A 17,007-nucleotide genomic window follows, 5' to 3' on the forward strand; every position below is an offset into this window, starting at 1 on the left:
AACATTAAAGCATGGAACATGTCACACGATGGCACCAAAACAAACCTGGAAATTAACTTCCAGATGATTGCATTATTCCCAACCATTTCATTTGAACTTAGGAAACTTACAGTAGTGCAGGACAAAACAGATGGTTTTCAGGTCTGTGACGAAAGATTTGTAGACTTTTCGTGCTGTCCTAATATCAAATGGGAAGCTCTTTCCACCATCAATTTGTAATGGCATAATCTTTTGTTTGCACAAAAATGAGACAACCAGATAATACCGTACAGATTGGACAAATCCTGTCCTGTGTTGCACTCAGTCCTCTGGGCACGAACACTAATGCGCACACCAACAAGTCCTCTATGTTGGTGTGTTCTTTAAATGAAATAACAAAATGTAATTGTTTTGTACATGTTCCCCCAGGTGACCCATATACTATAGTGATCTGTTTTTAAGAATTGTTAACAGAAATGGTCCTTCTTTTTTCAGCAAACGATGGGCAGTTCACTGTGATCCCAGCTCGTTGGTATGCTGGCGTGGCATCGCCCAGCATGAAGTCCTGGCCGACATGAACTAGCTACACCGGCGACCTCGCCTGCCCCGGAACATCCTGGTCAACCAGCCAACCTGGTGTGGCAAGGTGTCGGACTCGGTCTCGCTCACGGCTTTCACTTGCGCGCAGGCACGAGATAATTCCGACCCAGACTACACTAGTGCTCTTGTAAGAAGTGAGGGGATCACAGTTCAACACCCACTGCAGTCAGCATGTCGTTGTGTCCTGGGCCAAGACACTTCACCCCCAAAACTTGCTCTGCACCCCAAATTGCTCCTGTGGGGATTGCCTACAGTATTGAGTATGTAAGTTGCTTTGGATAAAAGCGTCTAACGAGTAACATGTAATGTAAAGTGAAGTAATGTGAACATTCCTAATGAGAATATCATTCATCAGGTACACGATAGTGCCATTCCTAACAACATGCCCTCACCTGTTCTTCCAGTATTTTATGTACCATGCTTTACTCCCAGGGGTTTTGTTATACCAACCTCCCAGTTAGGTTACAGTCAGCATTGTTCAAGTGAACCGGTGTCTCTCTCCGGAGTCAGGACACTGTGACGGTCGGGTTTTGGTCTCGCTTTTCTCTCTCGCTTCCCCTCGCTGAGGTTGTGCTCTTTGTGTTCGCAGGGAGGGAAGATTCCTATCCGATGGACGGCACCCGAAGCTATCCAGTACAGGAAGTTCACCAACGCTAGTGATGTGTGGAGCTACGGGATCGTCATGTGGGAAGTCATGTCCTACGGGGAGAGGCCTTACTGGGACATGACCAATCAAGATGTATGTATTTTACTTATATTGCTGTTGATTCTTGAGTCAAATCCCCCCCTTAATTTTTTTTAAAACAAAGCCTCACTAGTCACTACACACATATATCATCTTCTTCCTGACTTTCATGACAGCCCCAGATTCCTCAGGGATACATTTTGTCATTGTATCGTCTTTCCCACAGCTTAAACAGCAGCTTTCACTCATGGGTTTTATATGAAAATCCCCCCACACTCACCACAGAGACATAATCAGATCATTTGAAATGCAAGGCAGCGCTCAATGGACAATTTCTGCTCTTGACTGGAGCCTCCATTTTCCTATCTCCCTCTGGGTAGTGGAGGGGTGAAGCAAATTATGGCGCGAGAGATAATGAAAATAGTTTCAAATTGAAAGTGAGAACACAAATGTGCTAAGAGGGACAGAGGACCTCGACGGTTATCTTATTAGCAGCTCCAGACAGTGTTTCTGCTCCATCGGGGTCCCCGTTTGGAGGTCTCATGAATGAGATTAATCTGAGGCTGAATGGAGCTCCTTTAATGGATCTGGTAATGAGCAGGGGATCGTGCGTCCTCGGCGCAAGTGTCCTCCGGGTTATTTCACTCTGTTAACAGAGCAGCACCTCTGCACGCCCCTGGACCGCCAACATCACCGGCCCCCGCCAGACAAGTCCTTAGTGTAGGCTTTGCAGAGAGAGTGAGCACTAAATACTTTGTAAAGGCCACAGATGAGGTCACAGCTGGCAGAAATGTGTAGTAGTTGGAATAAGGTTTATGTTCCTAATGACCCGACTGGTGTTTAACAAGTCTTCACATTGAGAACTAATGCAGTGATTTGTGCACAAATATATATCTTTATATGTGTTAAAGTAATAGCTAACAGTGTGGACTGTTAGGCAGTGAGACAAAGTAATGACTACAGCAGTTGTTTTCACCACATGGTGAAAGGCACAGATTACATTATTATATGTTCACTGAAGAAAGGGTCATCAGTGCATGTATTTACTCCTGATTAGCCTGTTGTTATCTTTACATAAAGAGGCCCTATTATGCTTTTTGGAGTTGTCCCTTTCCTGTAGTGTAGTGTGTTATATAGGTTTTTGTGCATTTAAATGGTCTGCAAAGGGTTTCCTCCAGAGGGAGTTTCATCTTTAAATTCGGGGTAGCCTACTGTAAACACATATGTAGTTTGAGGAACTTATTTACTGTACTTTTGTATTGTATGCTACTTAATAGCTTACTATGCTCAGGGGTGCACATAACTGGTACGCAGGTACGCATGCGCGGCAACAATCTGAGATGCGTACCGTCACTTGTGTCACAAAGCGCATTTGCGTACCGACGTACTTGTGAAGCTTTTCCAGAAGGCGGTTAGATCACCGGACGACAGAGTCGGTCTCCGTGTGCACAGACAGGGCTGCTGTTAACGTCGGTCTGTACAACGGAATTGTGCCAAAACTACGCCAACCGGCTGCGGAGACTCCCCCCCCTTCACTGGAGAACTGTGCTAAAACAGCTGATCACAACGTTCACGCTCTGTGGTCATGAAGTACTCCACTAGTACCCCCCACGTTACGTTCGCGATACAGAGGGCTTCATCAAATAATTTGAGTGGAGCCAGAAGTTGGAGTACCAAACACTGACTCTTGGTACTCATCTGAGTACCTCACTGAGAAAGTTATGTGCACCCCTGACTATACTATACTTACCACAGATACTCTTTTTACTGCTTAAAAAGTATCAACTTAAGGCCCTATGTTAAGTACAGTTCTAATTTAATCAAATAGTAATATTTAATATTCCACAGGAAAAGTAAAGCTCAGAGAACTTTTTCTAAATACCACGACACCTAAAATTATCTTCTTACCATTTTGGAGCAAATAACAGTAACTGTTTGTAATGCAGTTAAAACTGGCTCCACGTTAACCAGCTACAACATCAACATTTTATTTACCCATTGATTCATACCTATCTAGTCCAGCCACAGCTGCTGCAGCTTTCATCAAGTAATTTCTTATTAATTACACATTCATTCAAAGGGCATTGTTTTCATCATTAAGTACTTTTGATACCATTATGAATGCAGGACATTTACTTGTAATGCAGAACTGTATTAGAACTCATACTGTAGAAAAGAACACAAGTACTTCTTTCACTACTGGACAGAAACAGTACAGTTTCCTCTCCATCGATCTCCTCTGTAGAGCCTGATAGCAACCCTTAGAGATCTCTGTCTCCCCCTGCAGGTCATCAACGCCATAGAGCAGGACTACCGGCTGCCCCCCCCCATGGACTGCCCCAGCGCGCTGCACCAGCTCATGTTGGACTGCTGGCAGAAGGACCGCAACAACCGGCCCAAGTTCAGTCAGATCGTCAACAACCTGGACAAGATGATCCGCAATCCCAACACGCTGAAGGCCATGACCCCGTTATCTTCAGGGTGAGAAGACCACATTTGTTTTACTCGTGTTTGCATTATCTCTCAGTATTACTCATAGTCAACACACATGGTGGGGATGAGTGCTAAACGTATGCTCTTCTCCTTTTCCCCGGCTCTGTCTTCACTCTCCGTGCAGGATCTGCATGTGTGTTTTATCTCGTCTCTGCGGGAATCCCACTAGACGGGGTCTCTGGTTTTAGCATTATTTCCCATTAATGTGGATAACATCTTGAGGAATATAATGCATCTGATCTTCTTTTAATGTAAAGGCTTTCCAAACAGGAAATTCATGCTCCTGCTGAAGTGCCATCCGTGGCACAGTTGACTTATTTTCCGAAACACAGTAGCTCTTGTTTCTCCTGGCGCCGAGCGGTTATGTAAATTAAAGCTTTCGGTTTGATAGATCAAATCCTCCCCACGAACGCTTCAGGCGAAACCTGAATTGAAGCAGTCGTGCAATTTTCAAAACAAAACATTTTGTATGGTTTCTGCTCTGGGTGTTAGTTTCCTTTGAGGGTTTTCTGATTTCCATTATCCCTGTCTGTACTTTCATTTGTGGTGGTGTGCAGCACCGAGGGCCAGATTTTTCCGCAGACACTAAGTGGATATATTGGCTCCTCGAAGCCTATCACTTCATTTGGAAAATAGGCTTTATGAGGAATCAGTTTGGAAAATATTGGTTCATGGATAAGGCCACTGGGAATTTCTTGAGTTCTGTCTAGTCTTTTGAACATCTAATCTAATAATTCACGTTTGAATCACAGGCAGGTGGTCTCGGGTGTCTATGACTTTGGACCTGCCATTTTGTATTACTATTAATCTTAACGGCTCCTGAATGTGTGTCCCCTCAGTGTTCATCTCCCCCTCTTGGACCGCAGCATTCCCGACTTCTCCAGCTTCAGCACCGTGGACGAGTGGCTGGATGCCATTAAGATGGGCCAGTACAAAGACAATTTCGCCGGCGCTGACTTTTCTACGTTTGATGTGGTGTCCCAGATGACCATGGAGTAAGTGCTGACAATTCCTGCAGTTCTGGGTCTGATAAGCAGAAGGAAAGAGGCCAGTTTACTGAATCTCGTATACCCTCAATAGTTTAATTACTACCAGACTCTTCCTCTGGCCCATTATAAAACACACTAGCTACTCTGTATGTAATTAGCAGATCTTAATTCTGCAGTTGCAAGGCTGAAAAGTGGGTACAATACCTTGAAGGCATAACAATGCTCTTTATTCTCTGCCATGTGTTTAGCAGGCCTCTCTTTGACCTTAGTTTCACAATCAAGAGGAACAATGATAATGTGGGGTTAGTTAGCGAAAAATATTTGGAATAAAACACACAAGCAGGGTTGGGAGGGTTGCTATAAAAATGTATTCCGTTACAATGACCAGTTACCTGTAAAAAATAAGCAATCAGTAACCTAATCTGACTATCAAAATGTAGAAGTAATGTAACCTGATTACTTTCTGTTACCTCAATATTAAATGCAATCCAAGATAAAAAAAAATATAATAAGATCCTTAAGTGTTTTATATAGGACAACAGAAGTCTGTCTAAAATCTGAGCAAACAGAAAATGCAAAATGTTTAATACATACAGGTAAGTTTACTCACTATTTGATGAACATACAGTATAGGTTCACTAACTGAATTTAAAATTAGAATATCCATAGAAAGTTAAAACATTAAAGCAAATTCAGGCAGTAAGTGTATGGATTCACACTTAAAGTATTACACCACAGAACAGTACATTCCTTTTTTACTAACATTATAATCCTGCGTGTAATCCCTAGTAAAGAAAAGTGTATGTAATTGTAAGGGAATACAGTTACCTTTTTATCGGTTTATTGATTACGTAATCCTGTTACATGTGTTTTGTACTCCCCAAGCCTGCAAACAAGACCTTATTATGTGAGAAGGCCACCTGCAGAGCCTGATACAAATAATTTCCTGTCTGTAATAACAGTATCACGAGGCAGAGATTAAACCACACACATGTTAAACTTCAACTCTTTGAACCACACAGATCGTAATGTCTAATCCAATTAATTTGATTTATGTGGATATTCAGAGTAAGAGGAATTTCATTGTTTAATGGATAAGAAACTATTGGCACATTATTTTGTCTCGAGCTTATGCCCTTTCCTTGATATAATGCAACATTTTCTTCTTACTTCGGTAGTTTTACAAGGGCCCTATTATGCTTTTGGGGGTTTTCCCTCCCCTGTAGTGTGTTATATAGGTTTGTGTGCATGTAAATGGTCTGCAAAGGCTAAAATCCCAAAGTTCCCTCCAGTGGGGGTTTCTCTCCCACACACTCCCCCCCCCCTGCTTGAAATGCTTCAATTGGACTTCTTTGTTAACTGCCATTAAATAAGGACATCACTATGTAACACTCACACTTTTATCAACTAGCGCTCAAACACATTTTACATGATTGGCTAAGGGGCGGGACATCTCTGAGCAGTTGACCAATCACAGCAGAACCGGCCAGCTAACCAATCAGAGCAGACTGGGCTCTAGTTTCAGACAGAGGGTGAAAAGAGGTGCTGCAGAACAGGCTGTATGAGGGAAAGAAAGACCTTTTTAAACATTAAAGCACAGTAGAGGCACAAAACACAATTTGATTCTGAAAATTAGCATAAATGTTCCTCTTTAAATATCATAACCTCTAGGGTGAACATTATGTCTACATTGAGTCAATGATATGTTTTGCATTTGTTTTGGTGGTATGAGATCACCCGGGTGTACCGCATACAGAAAATTACACTAAACTGGAATCCAAACGTTTTTCTACGATTATATAAGCACTCCGCCCTCGAAGATGGATGAACACAGCTGTTTCATGCCTCTCACTTTACTGTCATCTTAGTTTTCATATATGTTTTTTCACCAGCTGTTCCCCGCTGGCCTTTATGTCATCCATCCGTATGTCGTATTGTTAGATGATGTTGTCGATTCGAAGCTATATGCTAAGCAGATCTGCCTGACTGTTAATAGTCTGTGGTCACATAATCCTGACATCTGTCTCCTTGCAGGGACATCTTGGGAGTCGGGGTGACGTTAGCGGGCCATCAAAAGAAGATCCTCAACAGCGTCCAGATGATGCGGGCACAGATGAACCAGATCCAGTCGGTGGAGGTTTGACCCTCCCGAGCGGAGCAGAGGGGGGAGAACAAAAGGCGGTTGGGATACAGGGCTCTGGGTGTGGAGGATGGAGTGGATGGTTTTTTCGCGTTACAGTGTTTCTGGGACTTCCCACCAGGCTACATTCCCCCCCCCACGCCCCCCGCCGGTTCCCCTCTCCACTTCCCTCTCTCCTCCTCTTATCCCCTCACCCTGACTCTCCCTCCATCTTGTGGGATCAGCTGTTGAAACAAAAGTCCCAGTGATGAGGCACCAGAGGGGAGCCAACCCCATATCTGGAGCCATAAACATGGGAGGTTAGGCGTGACCAGCAACAAAAAAATGTTCAATCAATCTTCCACCAATTCTCATTTGATGTTTTTTTTTCTTTTGGTTTTGTTTGTTCTGATGATTTTGTAAAGAATTTTTTAAAGGAAAAAAAAAAAAAAAAACTAGAGAAAAGGCAAGGAGTTTATCTAAATTTATAGATGATATAAGCTTGTACACTAGACGGACTCAGTAGGAAAGCTACCCTTTAAAAGGGCGAGAAAAAAAGAAAACAAGAAAGAGTTGAGGAGACGAGGCCATCCTCTGCAAGGTGTGGATATTGTCTTTTTTGCATCTTTTTAATTTTGGGACATCATGAGGGCATCAGATTTTTCTGTGGCCTACAGAAAGGAAGAGGAGACTGAAAAGCCCAACGTGCACTCCCAACTGTTTCCCCAGGAGAGAACATGCATTTTTAAAAACCATCAAATGGACAACATTTGTCAAAGACTGATGTCAAAAACACATTCATTCAGACTGACAATTCACACAGTGAAAAAGAAAAAAAAGTTTCTCATTGCAAGTATTTTCTATATTGTGTGAAATTTTGTGATGAAGAACTCCGTCTCACCATGCTTCCTCTCACTATAGACAAAAGTGTTTTTCTTTCTTTCACGGTGAACTATTCACAGCCTGCCAAATAGAACCCTTCCCTTTTTTTGCACCCTGTACGATGATCCTGTATTGTACATATCAGATGCACTTGACCTGCCATAACACGGAGACTCAGAAACAGTAATCAGCAGAAGAACTGATCGAGAGGAGGTTTTAAGTTGTTGTCACCATCCTTTTCTTTCCTTATTTTGTGAAAAAAAATAGCTTGTGGAGAGAAAACAAAACAGCACGTCCTACGCAGAATCACACAAAATGAAACAGGTTCTACTGTTTACATCAGAGGCCACATACAATACAGTATGTGCTGTTATAGCATCCTCCTTCATCCCCGGTGCCGTCTGTGCATCCGTGCACACGACGCACACACACACACACACACCACGTGCACAACGAAGCAGAGGCTCCCCAAGCGGCAGGACTCGTGTTTGATAGCATGCTGAGTGAGTGGTTAATTTCACAGTGCTTTGATTTGCTGCAATTACTAAAAACTCTGTTTGGGAAGAGCTTGGGTTTGACACACTTTACAGAGTATAACGTGGCTGCATTATTTGTCAGTGTTTCTTCTTCTTCCAGTTTTCCTTTTTTGAAAAACATTTTTAAAGTATTAAAGTTGTGTTACCACACACGGTTATTTTACACTCACACATAGTCATGGATAGATTTGAAAATCAGGCGTTTGTTGAATTAAATGCAACGTGTTATATTTTTGCAATTTCTGTATGGATATTATTGAATTGTTATTACTTTTTTTTCTGCACTGAGTATATTGTTTGACTCCAACAAACACTCTGGATCTTCCATCGATGCTTTTAGACTTTTTCATTTTGAAACATGTTGGTGCACAAATCCATGTAGATAAACAGCCCTGTGAATGGTATTGATTTGATTTTAAAGACAGTATATGCATTTATTGTTGGGCCTCCTGTGAGCTGTCAATCATCGTCTGCGTTGTCCGGGTGACCAGGGTTATGCGAGAGATGAGAGTCCGTAGCAATGCGAGGATTCCCCGGGGAGGTGAATCAGACAGGGTTTATGTACACAGCCAGTAAATTATATCAGAGATCCAACGGGGATTTGACAGCTAGACACGGACCTCCAGCTGTGAGCCATCGGTCAGATGTGTCCGGCCACAGCGGGGAGGCCGCACCCCGATCACAGCCGCTCTGTCCAGGCACCGATTCTCCCGCCTCTCCCCCCTTGATCACATGCAGGCCTGCCGGGGCCACCTGTCTGCCGCTCCCACTGATCTCCAACCAGCAGTTGTCTGGTTTCGTCTCTGTGACTTTATAAGCATCAACAGGCGAACAGCGGAGACACTCATCAGTGGGGCAGTTGTGTCTTGTCCTGTCCTGATGCTGCATGACAAAGAAAGGCTTGACAATGCTTCCACACTGAAAAAACAATAACGTTTCAGCTAGCTTATACAGTTGTGTGAAATATGTTGACATAATACATTTAATTAAAGTCAACGTTTCAGTTTTTTTCATTGCATGTTCGCTCAAACCAAATCCTCACATTTGTTGTTGTGGCGGCTTTAGCACCAAAGCTCTGATAAAGAAACCTCAGTCACTGCTATCCTGTCATCTTACACTGAAAAAACTGAATTGTTGATGATATTATGTCAACAAATTTCACACAACTGTATTAGGTTAGTTGAAAGTAACAATATTATGTTTTCATAGGTTCCACTTGATAGTGTTGCCTTCAACTAACCTCAAACAGTCCTGTGAAAGCCCCTCCATGTTTTTTTTTTCATCTGCAGTGCACCACATCATAACAGATGTTTCCCTGGAAGCTTGTATAACATAAGAAAATGGTAGGAGGACAATCATAAGCTGTTAGTCATAGCTGAGAGGCGAGTGAGAAGTGCCGCTGTGACCTAAATGCCACTGATGCCAGCATGCCGTTTGATTTTTATTTAACCAAGCTTTTTGACCGTCTTGCTTTTCCATTTCCCAGTACTTAACAGCTCATCAGATTGTGAGGCTGAGGCTGCACGTCCTCTCATGGTATGGCAAATATTCAACTGTCAGGAAAAACGTTTAATGTTGCCCAAGGAATTAATCTAGACTAGAGTATACACAAGGCTGGTGAGTTTCTGCTCCAACCCCATTAATGCTTGTTCAGATGCTTGTCCGTGGACGCTGCCAAGACTTTGAGTTATTAATCAAGCAATTATCCTTGAACTCTGTTTCAAGGAACTACCTTAAACTGGATGGGCAGGCGTGTTTATGACTAGACATAAAATAGTGCTGGAGTGCACACAGTCAGTATTTCCTTGGGGATACTTTTCCTTCTGAAGGGTTAGTTTTTTGTTTTCCATTTTTATCTGAAGGAGTTTTAGGAGAGCCTTTTGATTGAATGTCGAGTGTTTGAGAGCACCGCATTAAGTTTTTATGTATCTTCTGATTTCGATGGCACAAAAGAGACGCATTGTTGCAGTTTGGAATTGAGCAATGAAAGAGGGAACAAGACATTGACCCACTTATGTTGAGTGTTTAAAGTGGTTGACTGTTTTTCCTGCCGCAGACTTGCCGCTTTCTTTACACCAAAGCACAAGCTGTGAAAAAAGGCTGTCCGAGACTATTACAAAATGTATAGAACTGGGTTAATTCATCTGGTACAGGTTTCATGGAGGGCATATTTCAAAATTGGATTCGATAGGGTGATTACTGTTTCATCACCTCCTGAAATTAAATTGAATACTACATTGTGTATTACTGCAAGTAGTACATTTAAATCCACTGTAAGCCAATTCAACATTTGAAAGGTATTTTGGCCCTTTTTAAATCAAGTATTATCTCCTCAGATTAAGTGTTACTGTTGGTTTCAAAGCACTAGAACCTGACACCTACACATGCTTTAAAAACTTTAAATAGTTTTCCTCTGGTAATTGAAGCAGTCAGAGTGGTTGTGACACTCATAATGGTTTCACACAATGTTTGCCTACTGCAACTTTCAGCAAAACTCTCCTTTTACATCTGTGCAGCAAAGTAAAAGAAAAAAAACACTCAGTCCTGCCCTCACCGTGTGCCAATTTTTGAAGGACGGAGGAAAAAGCGTTAAGTCTCAGAGTTCCTGTTACATGATAGTGTGCATAAACACGAGCTGTGCCAGGTTGTACCCGCTGGGCTGCGTTTGAAAGGCGCCCAAACTACAGCATGGTCAGAGCGCCGGGTCTGCCTCCTGGTGAGGAGGAGGACAGAAAATGGCTCCCGTTCAATGGACGCAGCACGAAGCACGAGAGCGCCCTCTACTGCTGCGGTGGTCAAATGTAGCGTGTTGGACTGACTTCTCCAGATGCAAAGCTCCAGTGTTCAGGACGAACGCCGGCTGCTGTATCTTCCTTTGTTGGACAAACTTCCGTACCACTATACCACCCGTGTTCCCCTTTCATGACCCTGTGTTCCCCCTTCAAATGTCTAATATATTTGGTCTAAGATGTTATTGTAAGTATTGATGTTGTACACCAACTTAACTAACCTTCTGCTCTTACGATATTTTAGTTTGTTAATTTATATAGTTAATACATGTTGATTAACACTACTTTCGATTTTAACATAAAAAAGTGTCAGCATAAACGTAGTGAAGTGACCGAAATCTGTGTCGATAGGTAGGTGGTACCTATCTGAGTTCATCTAACAGCGATAGGAGTCAAGACAGGTCTCCGACCCCACCGAAGTAACTTGTTTCAAAGGTTTTCGGATCAGCATTATTGATACGACTGTAAAAAGTATTAACGTTCGCCAACCATGCCGGATACTCCATATGAGAAAAGGATATTTACGACACGTTTCACTTACGTTAGTATATCACCGTACGTACGAAGTAGTTGAGGATTTACACACTCTAAACTGTACAGTAAAACTAAGTCCGAAATACGAATTCGTTCATCGCGCCGAATGGAAGCGAGAGTAGGGAAAACCGCTTAGCGAAAGGCGGCAGAGAAATTACCTCCTGAGACGTAGCCCCCTGCACAATCCTTAGCCGCCACCACCCGAACACGACCGTAAACCCCAGAACCGTCGATAACGAACCTTGTTCGTTGTAACAAGTTTAAACCTTTAATAAACAAATTAGGTTAAAGGAATCGCTCGTAACACCTGACCAGCGTTGTGCTAGAAAGTTTCACGACGGTGTTGTAACATTCCAAAGTAGCTGGGGCCCAATGGCCTGGTCGTTTCAGGGCGGGCAGCACTGGCTGCGCGAACAAACCAGGTATTGCGGCTGTAAGACTATTAAAAAACCGGTGTTTTTTAGGGTATCGCTAACCTTCTGCCGGGTGTAGGGGTAATGGTGTGTAGCGAACGGGCTAATTGTGAAGAAGTGGCAAAACAACAAACAGCGTAAGGAAACAAATTATAACGGCGAAGTTCCGTAATTTGTACCACTGAGTCTGGACACAAGACGGGTTCGACACAAGATAGTACTGCAGTGGCGGCCCTTTACTGGCTTCTTAACAACAAAGTCTGATGTTGCTAGCAATGATTGACTGTTGTAAACCTACGACAATATTAGCACTAAATAAATTTTTATGTAGTTATTATTGTTTTTGTATACGTGAAAGTGTTATGTCTTACGTTGGAGATAGTATATAATTCGTGATTGTCCACGATTTTTCGTAAAGCATTGAGAAATTACAAACTAGTGGGAATGTACTTCACACAGGTGTCGTGGGTTTTCTTTTAGAGACCGCGGCGATGACTCGGACTGATAAACACAACCCCCCCGGGCTGAAAAACAAAAAAGAGGTACCCCCCCCGGACTGTTCTTTTTAACTCTTGGTGACGATATTTCCCGTGTCTCTGTATGTAAACCGCGTGTTCGACCTTTCAACTGTCCGTCCATCCGGTAGTGTCAATAAAATGGGCCCGACCGATTTTACTAACAGAGCGCAAAATGTCGCGATGCCGAAGGTGTCTACTGTAAAACATACTATAATTAACAGTTTCGTAAATTATATAAGTAACACGGTAGGTCTTACAATTCTCGTAAGGTACCTTATATTTGTTTTTCACAAAGACTTTATTTACGTATGGTGTGGAATATTCTTTATATTTACAAATAAAATAAAATCAAAATGAGTTTTATATACAGGGCGCCATCAGTTGTATAAAATATGTTCAATTAATTGAATGTAATTAAGTTTATAACACGGAAATTGATTGACTTACCGTTTAATAAACCCTTGGACAAACTGTTTATTTATATGAAAATTACAGTTGTAAAGATAAACACCACTACTAATTATAATGACATAATTTGGTATATCATCATTAACTGTTTGTGCAAAATTATACATTAATACGTAAACTGGACTGTATGAACGTAATTGAGAATTGACTTGCTGATTTTACAATTTTTCTTAATTTAGGTTAGCTAATAATCATTCCTAATGTAAAAGGCATTAATTTATTTTATTTTCCTTATTTGACTTAGTGTTCGTAAACAAAATAATATACATCGAGGTACAACGAGTAAACATACTATCCGGATTGATATTGTGTTACTCCATTGTATTTCAGGTTTAACCGTGACGCATTTTTTGTTTTTTGGTACTTATTTAAGTAAAACCCAAATTTTTATGTGTGTAAAAATTTTGTTTATTGGCAGTGATTAAAATTATTTGTCTGAATAAAAAATTAACTCCTTCTCGTTCCAACCGAAAGGTAAAAATCTTTTATTTGGTTACTGGTTATAATGGTTTATTACTTTAACAATGTAGTAAGTGGTCCCAATGTCAGTTGATATGTAAATATGAGTCTTATGTCCTGAGAGGGTGGTGCTCAGTGTCACCAGACTGGCCGTGTAATACCAGATGTTACACCCGAACTCTCCTGGCCCGTTGTGCATCTATAGGGAAACGGACATGTGCGTTGTTGTTGGTCTACCATCCCTCCACAAGCCCCCCCCCACAAACAACCCCTCCCCCCCCGTCTCCCTTTGGTATCCTGACNGGCGAGTCCCCACACGTGGCTGTGTAAACAGATTTAGGTCCCCACAAGGATGGTAATGCTAGGCCACACACACACACACACACACACACACTGATATACCACAATACATTGAGTTAAATACTTTTCTAGAGACTGACTTTAACACTTATCTTAAAACTAAAATGTAATGATTGACGATATGGGGACTTGCATTTTCTCCCGATAGTGGATAGGGGTCGCGGAAATGTTACTGTAGATAATATGTATGATCCCACACACACACAAACACACACTGTTGTGTTTCGATCATCTTAGAGTAAATAACATTCATTTACATATGTTTTCTGGAGACTAACTAACCATAAACCAAGGCCATAAAATGTAATGATTACCATTATGTCCCCGAAACGAAGTCCAGTCCCCACAACTCACAACACACACACACACACACACACACACACACACACACACACACACACACACACACACACACACACACACACACACACATTTCCCATCAAAGTCTTCACTGTCTCAAAGGTGAAGTGAGAAATATCCCAGTTTTACGTTTTTAGCGCTGTTTTAAAGTCTAAACACTGTTAAAAGAGGCTTTTTCTATCTCTTCTCGACCAGTTTAAAACCTAAACTGTGTTTCTTTCTTCAGATTTGTCTATTCCCGATATAATCGTCATTGTGTTGGCTGTTACGGTGGTTGTCGTGGCCACCATCGCCTTCATCTTCTACAGGTCAGTGCACAGCCACCTCTAAATGGGGACATTATACTGAGTAAAGAGAGCTGAACGATCATGACAGCATACCATAATATCTAACACAGTGGTTCTCCACTGGTCAGGCCTCGGGACCCACTTTTTCCTTTGTCAATAAATCGCGACCCGAAATTTTGAACCACTCAAATCTATTCAACAAAAAATCGCATACAATATGAATAAAGTGAAGTACAGTGCATATATCCCTTATATCCCTTCACAGAACTAAAACAAGGTTTAATGAGTTGATGGAATCAAAGCTGAACTGTATGACATAAAAAGGCAAATTTTTAGAAATACTTACATATAAACTACGCATTCTGGTACACTCTGAGAAGAAAATAAATAAATCTATTACTACCCGACATAATATTAATAATATTTTATGCCATTGTTTGTTTTTCACTTAGTTCTGACAGCTTGCTGCTCCTCACAGAGAGAAGAGTAAAGAGGAGATAGTCTGTGTGACTTACTTTAAATTGTGGGTAAGGGTAGATAGCCCCCATTGTTCTGTGACCTGTCAATCATCAAACCGGGGGTCGTATTTCATTATGGGTTCATTTTGATCTGAAATTGTACCCATGGATGTATAAAGAATAGTTCTACCACAAAGTTATTCCGGGGACTTCCGGAAACAATCTTGATTCTGATTGGCCAGAGGACTCGAAAAAACATCAGCAAAGATGTTTTATTGAGAAGATGATCACTACGTGACAGAAGTTTTCAAAACCGTTTATGGTCTCCGGTACTTCCAGTCCAACGCCGACTGCATGCACAGCGTTAGAATATCGGGCCTTCAAAATAAAAGTTTGACTTTTTTTTTCTTCACTCACACATCTGCGACCCACTCGACTTTTGGGTCGCGACCCACCAGTTGAGGACCACTGACTAACATATATAAGGTTTTAAAAGTATAATACCCCCGAGGCTTGAGCTATGAGGTGCCTCCATTTGGTCAAATCACTATTTATTTTTTGGATTACTTTTTTATATGTACATCTTTCTGTTTATCTTTAACTGTATGAAGTGAAAGGGATTTAGCATTTTCAAACAGACAGAGAAAGTACGTGAAGTTGAATGGAAGTTAAAAATCAAAACGTCTATTTTAATTTCCCTTCATATTAGAGCCTTTTTGTGAAACATTTGCAAAATTGACATCAAGAGTTTCGTCAAAAGTTATCATTTTTGGTGCAGATAGATGTGGACCACTGTGCTTCATTTCATTTTGTATTTATTGATGTTATTTGTTCCTGCAGACAGAACAGGAGGGACCGTCTGGTGAGGAAGCGCTGGTCTCACATCTCCTCTGATCTGGTCACTCAACTGGAGAACAACGAGCTCAACGTCGTCTCTCTCAAGGTGAGATAATAGATTAAAGCTCTCAATCAGCACAAGGCAAGGCAAGTTTATTTATACAGCACCTTTCAACACAAGGCAATTCAAAGTAATGTAATGGCTTTTGACAATATTTTCTGAGGAATGCATTGATAAGACAAGATATCTGATAATGTTACAGCATTACTACGTCGAAAACTGTTCCAATGCAAATATTTCGTATATCAATATTTTAATAAGGTAGGACACTGGTTAATAATATTGTAGCGTGTTCAAGTAACCAAGGGATGTAGTAGCCTATAAGATGTGCACAGTTATGTAATGCACTGTTGTTGGGGGGAGAGACCGCCCCTTCCATATGAGTGTGTGTGTCGGCGGGCATGAGGCGTGCATGACGGGACGAGTTGTGTTCGTATGTGGAAAAGTCATACTCAGTGCGGTGAGTGCTGGCTTTATTGCTACTGTATCCGTAGCACCCCACGCAATAGTTGGGACTGTGTAATGACGTCAGAAAAAAGGTTTGCCCCCCCCCAAGCGGAAATGTCAAACTCCGCCTATACTCCCTTGTCAACAACAATATGTCAACAACATCAGACAGATATTTTTTTGCCTGTCTTCATCAATTTCCTGTTCTGAAAAAGAAAGCACATTTTGATTAGATAATGCCCGAAAAGCAGACATAAACAAATCATATCTAAAAACTTGTAATGCAAAATATAATTGTCTTGCAGTTTGTAATCAACTCTGGAAGTTTCATGGTGATATCCATCAGGTAACTTTTTTACCCTAATCACCTTAACGTCATGTTTGCTCTGTTTCTCCATCAGATCGATGACGAGAGGAAAAAAATGAAATTCCAAATCCGCCGAGCGCACTACGACAAAAAGGTAAGCGGTATATTTAAAATCAATCAATACGATTTTGCACAATAATAACATTTTATTTTTCAGATTGTGATCCTGAAGGAGCTCGAGCACTCAGACGGGAACTTTAACGAGACGCAGATGATTGAATTAAACGCCGTAAGAATTACAAACACTTCTGCAGGATATTTGTTATTGTTTTTTCTTTATACACTGAACAAAAATATAAATGCAACACTTTCGTTTTTGCTCCCATTTTTCATGAGATGAACTCAAAGATCTAAAACATTTTCTAT

General features: G+C 41.4%; 2 protein-coding genes across 2 annotated transcripts in view; both read left to right on the plus strand.

Moving 5' to 3' along the window:
- Positions 1 to 7,027, plus strand: part of ephb2b (eph receptor B2b) — a 93,914-nt gene extending 86,887 nt beyond the window's left edge. The window contains 6 exon segments of the mRNA XM_010781838.1: positions 475 to 519; positions 521 to 706; positions 1,169 to 1,318; positions 3,552 to 3,745; positions 4,597 to 4,752; positions 6,781 to 7,027. Coding sequence (XP_010780140.1) covers positions 475 to 519; positions 521 to 706; positions 1,169 to 1,318; positions 3,552 to 3,745; positions 4,597 to 4,752; positions 6,781 to 6,889 — 840 coding nt within the window. The 3' untranslated portion in view covers positions 6,890 to 7,027.
- Positions 7,028 to 10,971: 3,944 nt separating this feature from the next.
- The window catches only part of LOC104954672 (heat-stable enterotoxin receptor-like), a gene marked incomplete at its 3' end in the record, with an annotated part of 10,644 nt that continues 4,608 nt past the window's right edge, over positions 10,972 to 17,007 (plus strand). The window contains exons 1-5 of the mRNA XM_010781840.1: positions 10,972 to 11,077; positions 14,411 to 14,492; positions 15,770 to 15,872; positions 16,676 to 16,735; positions 16,799 to 16,870. Of these exons, the coding sequence (XP_010780142.1) occupies positions 10,972 to 11,077; positions 14,411 to 14,492; positions 15,770 to 15,872; positions 16,676 to 16,735; positions 16,799 to 16,870 (423 nt within the window). The remainder of the gene's footprint in view (positions 11,078 to 14,410; positions 14,493 to 15,769; positions 15,873 to 16,675; positions 16,736 to 16,798; positions 16,871 to 17,007) is intronic.

Source organism: Notothenia coriiceps, unplaced genomic scaffold, assembly GCF_000735185.1.
Source record: "Notothenia coriiceps isolate Sejong01 unplaced genomic scaffold, NC01 NC01_scaffold00023589, whole genome shotgun sequence".
NCBI classification, from domain to species: Eukaryota; Metazoa; Chordata; class Actinopteri; order Perciformes; family Nototheniidae; genus Notothenia; species Notothenia coriiceps.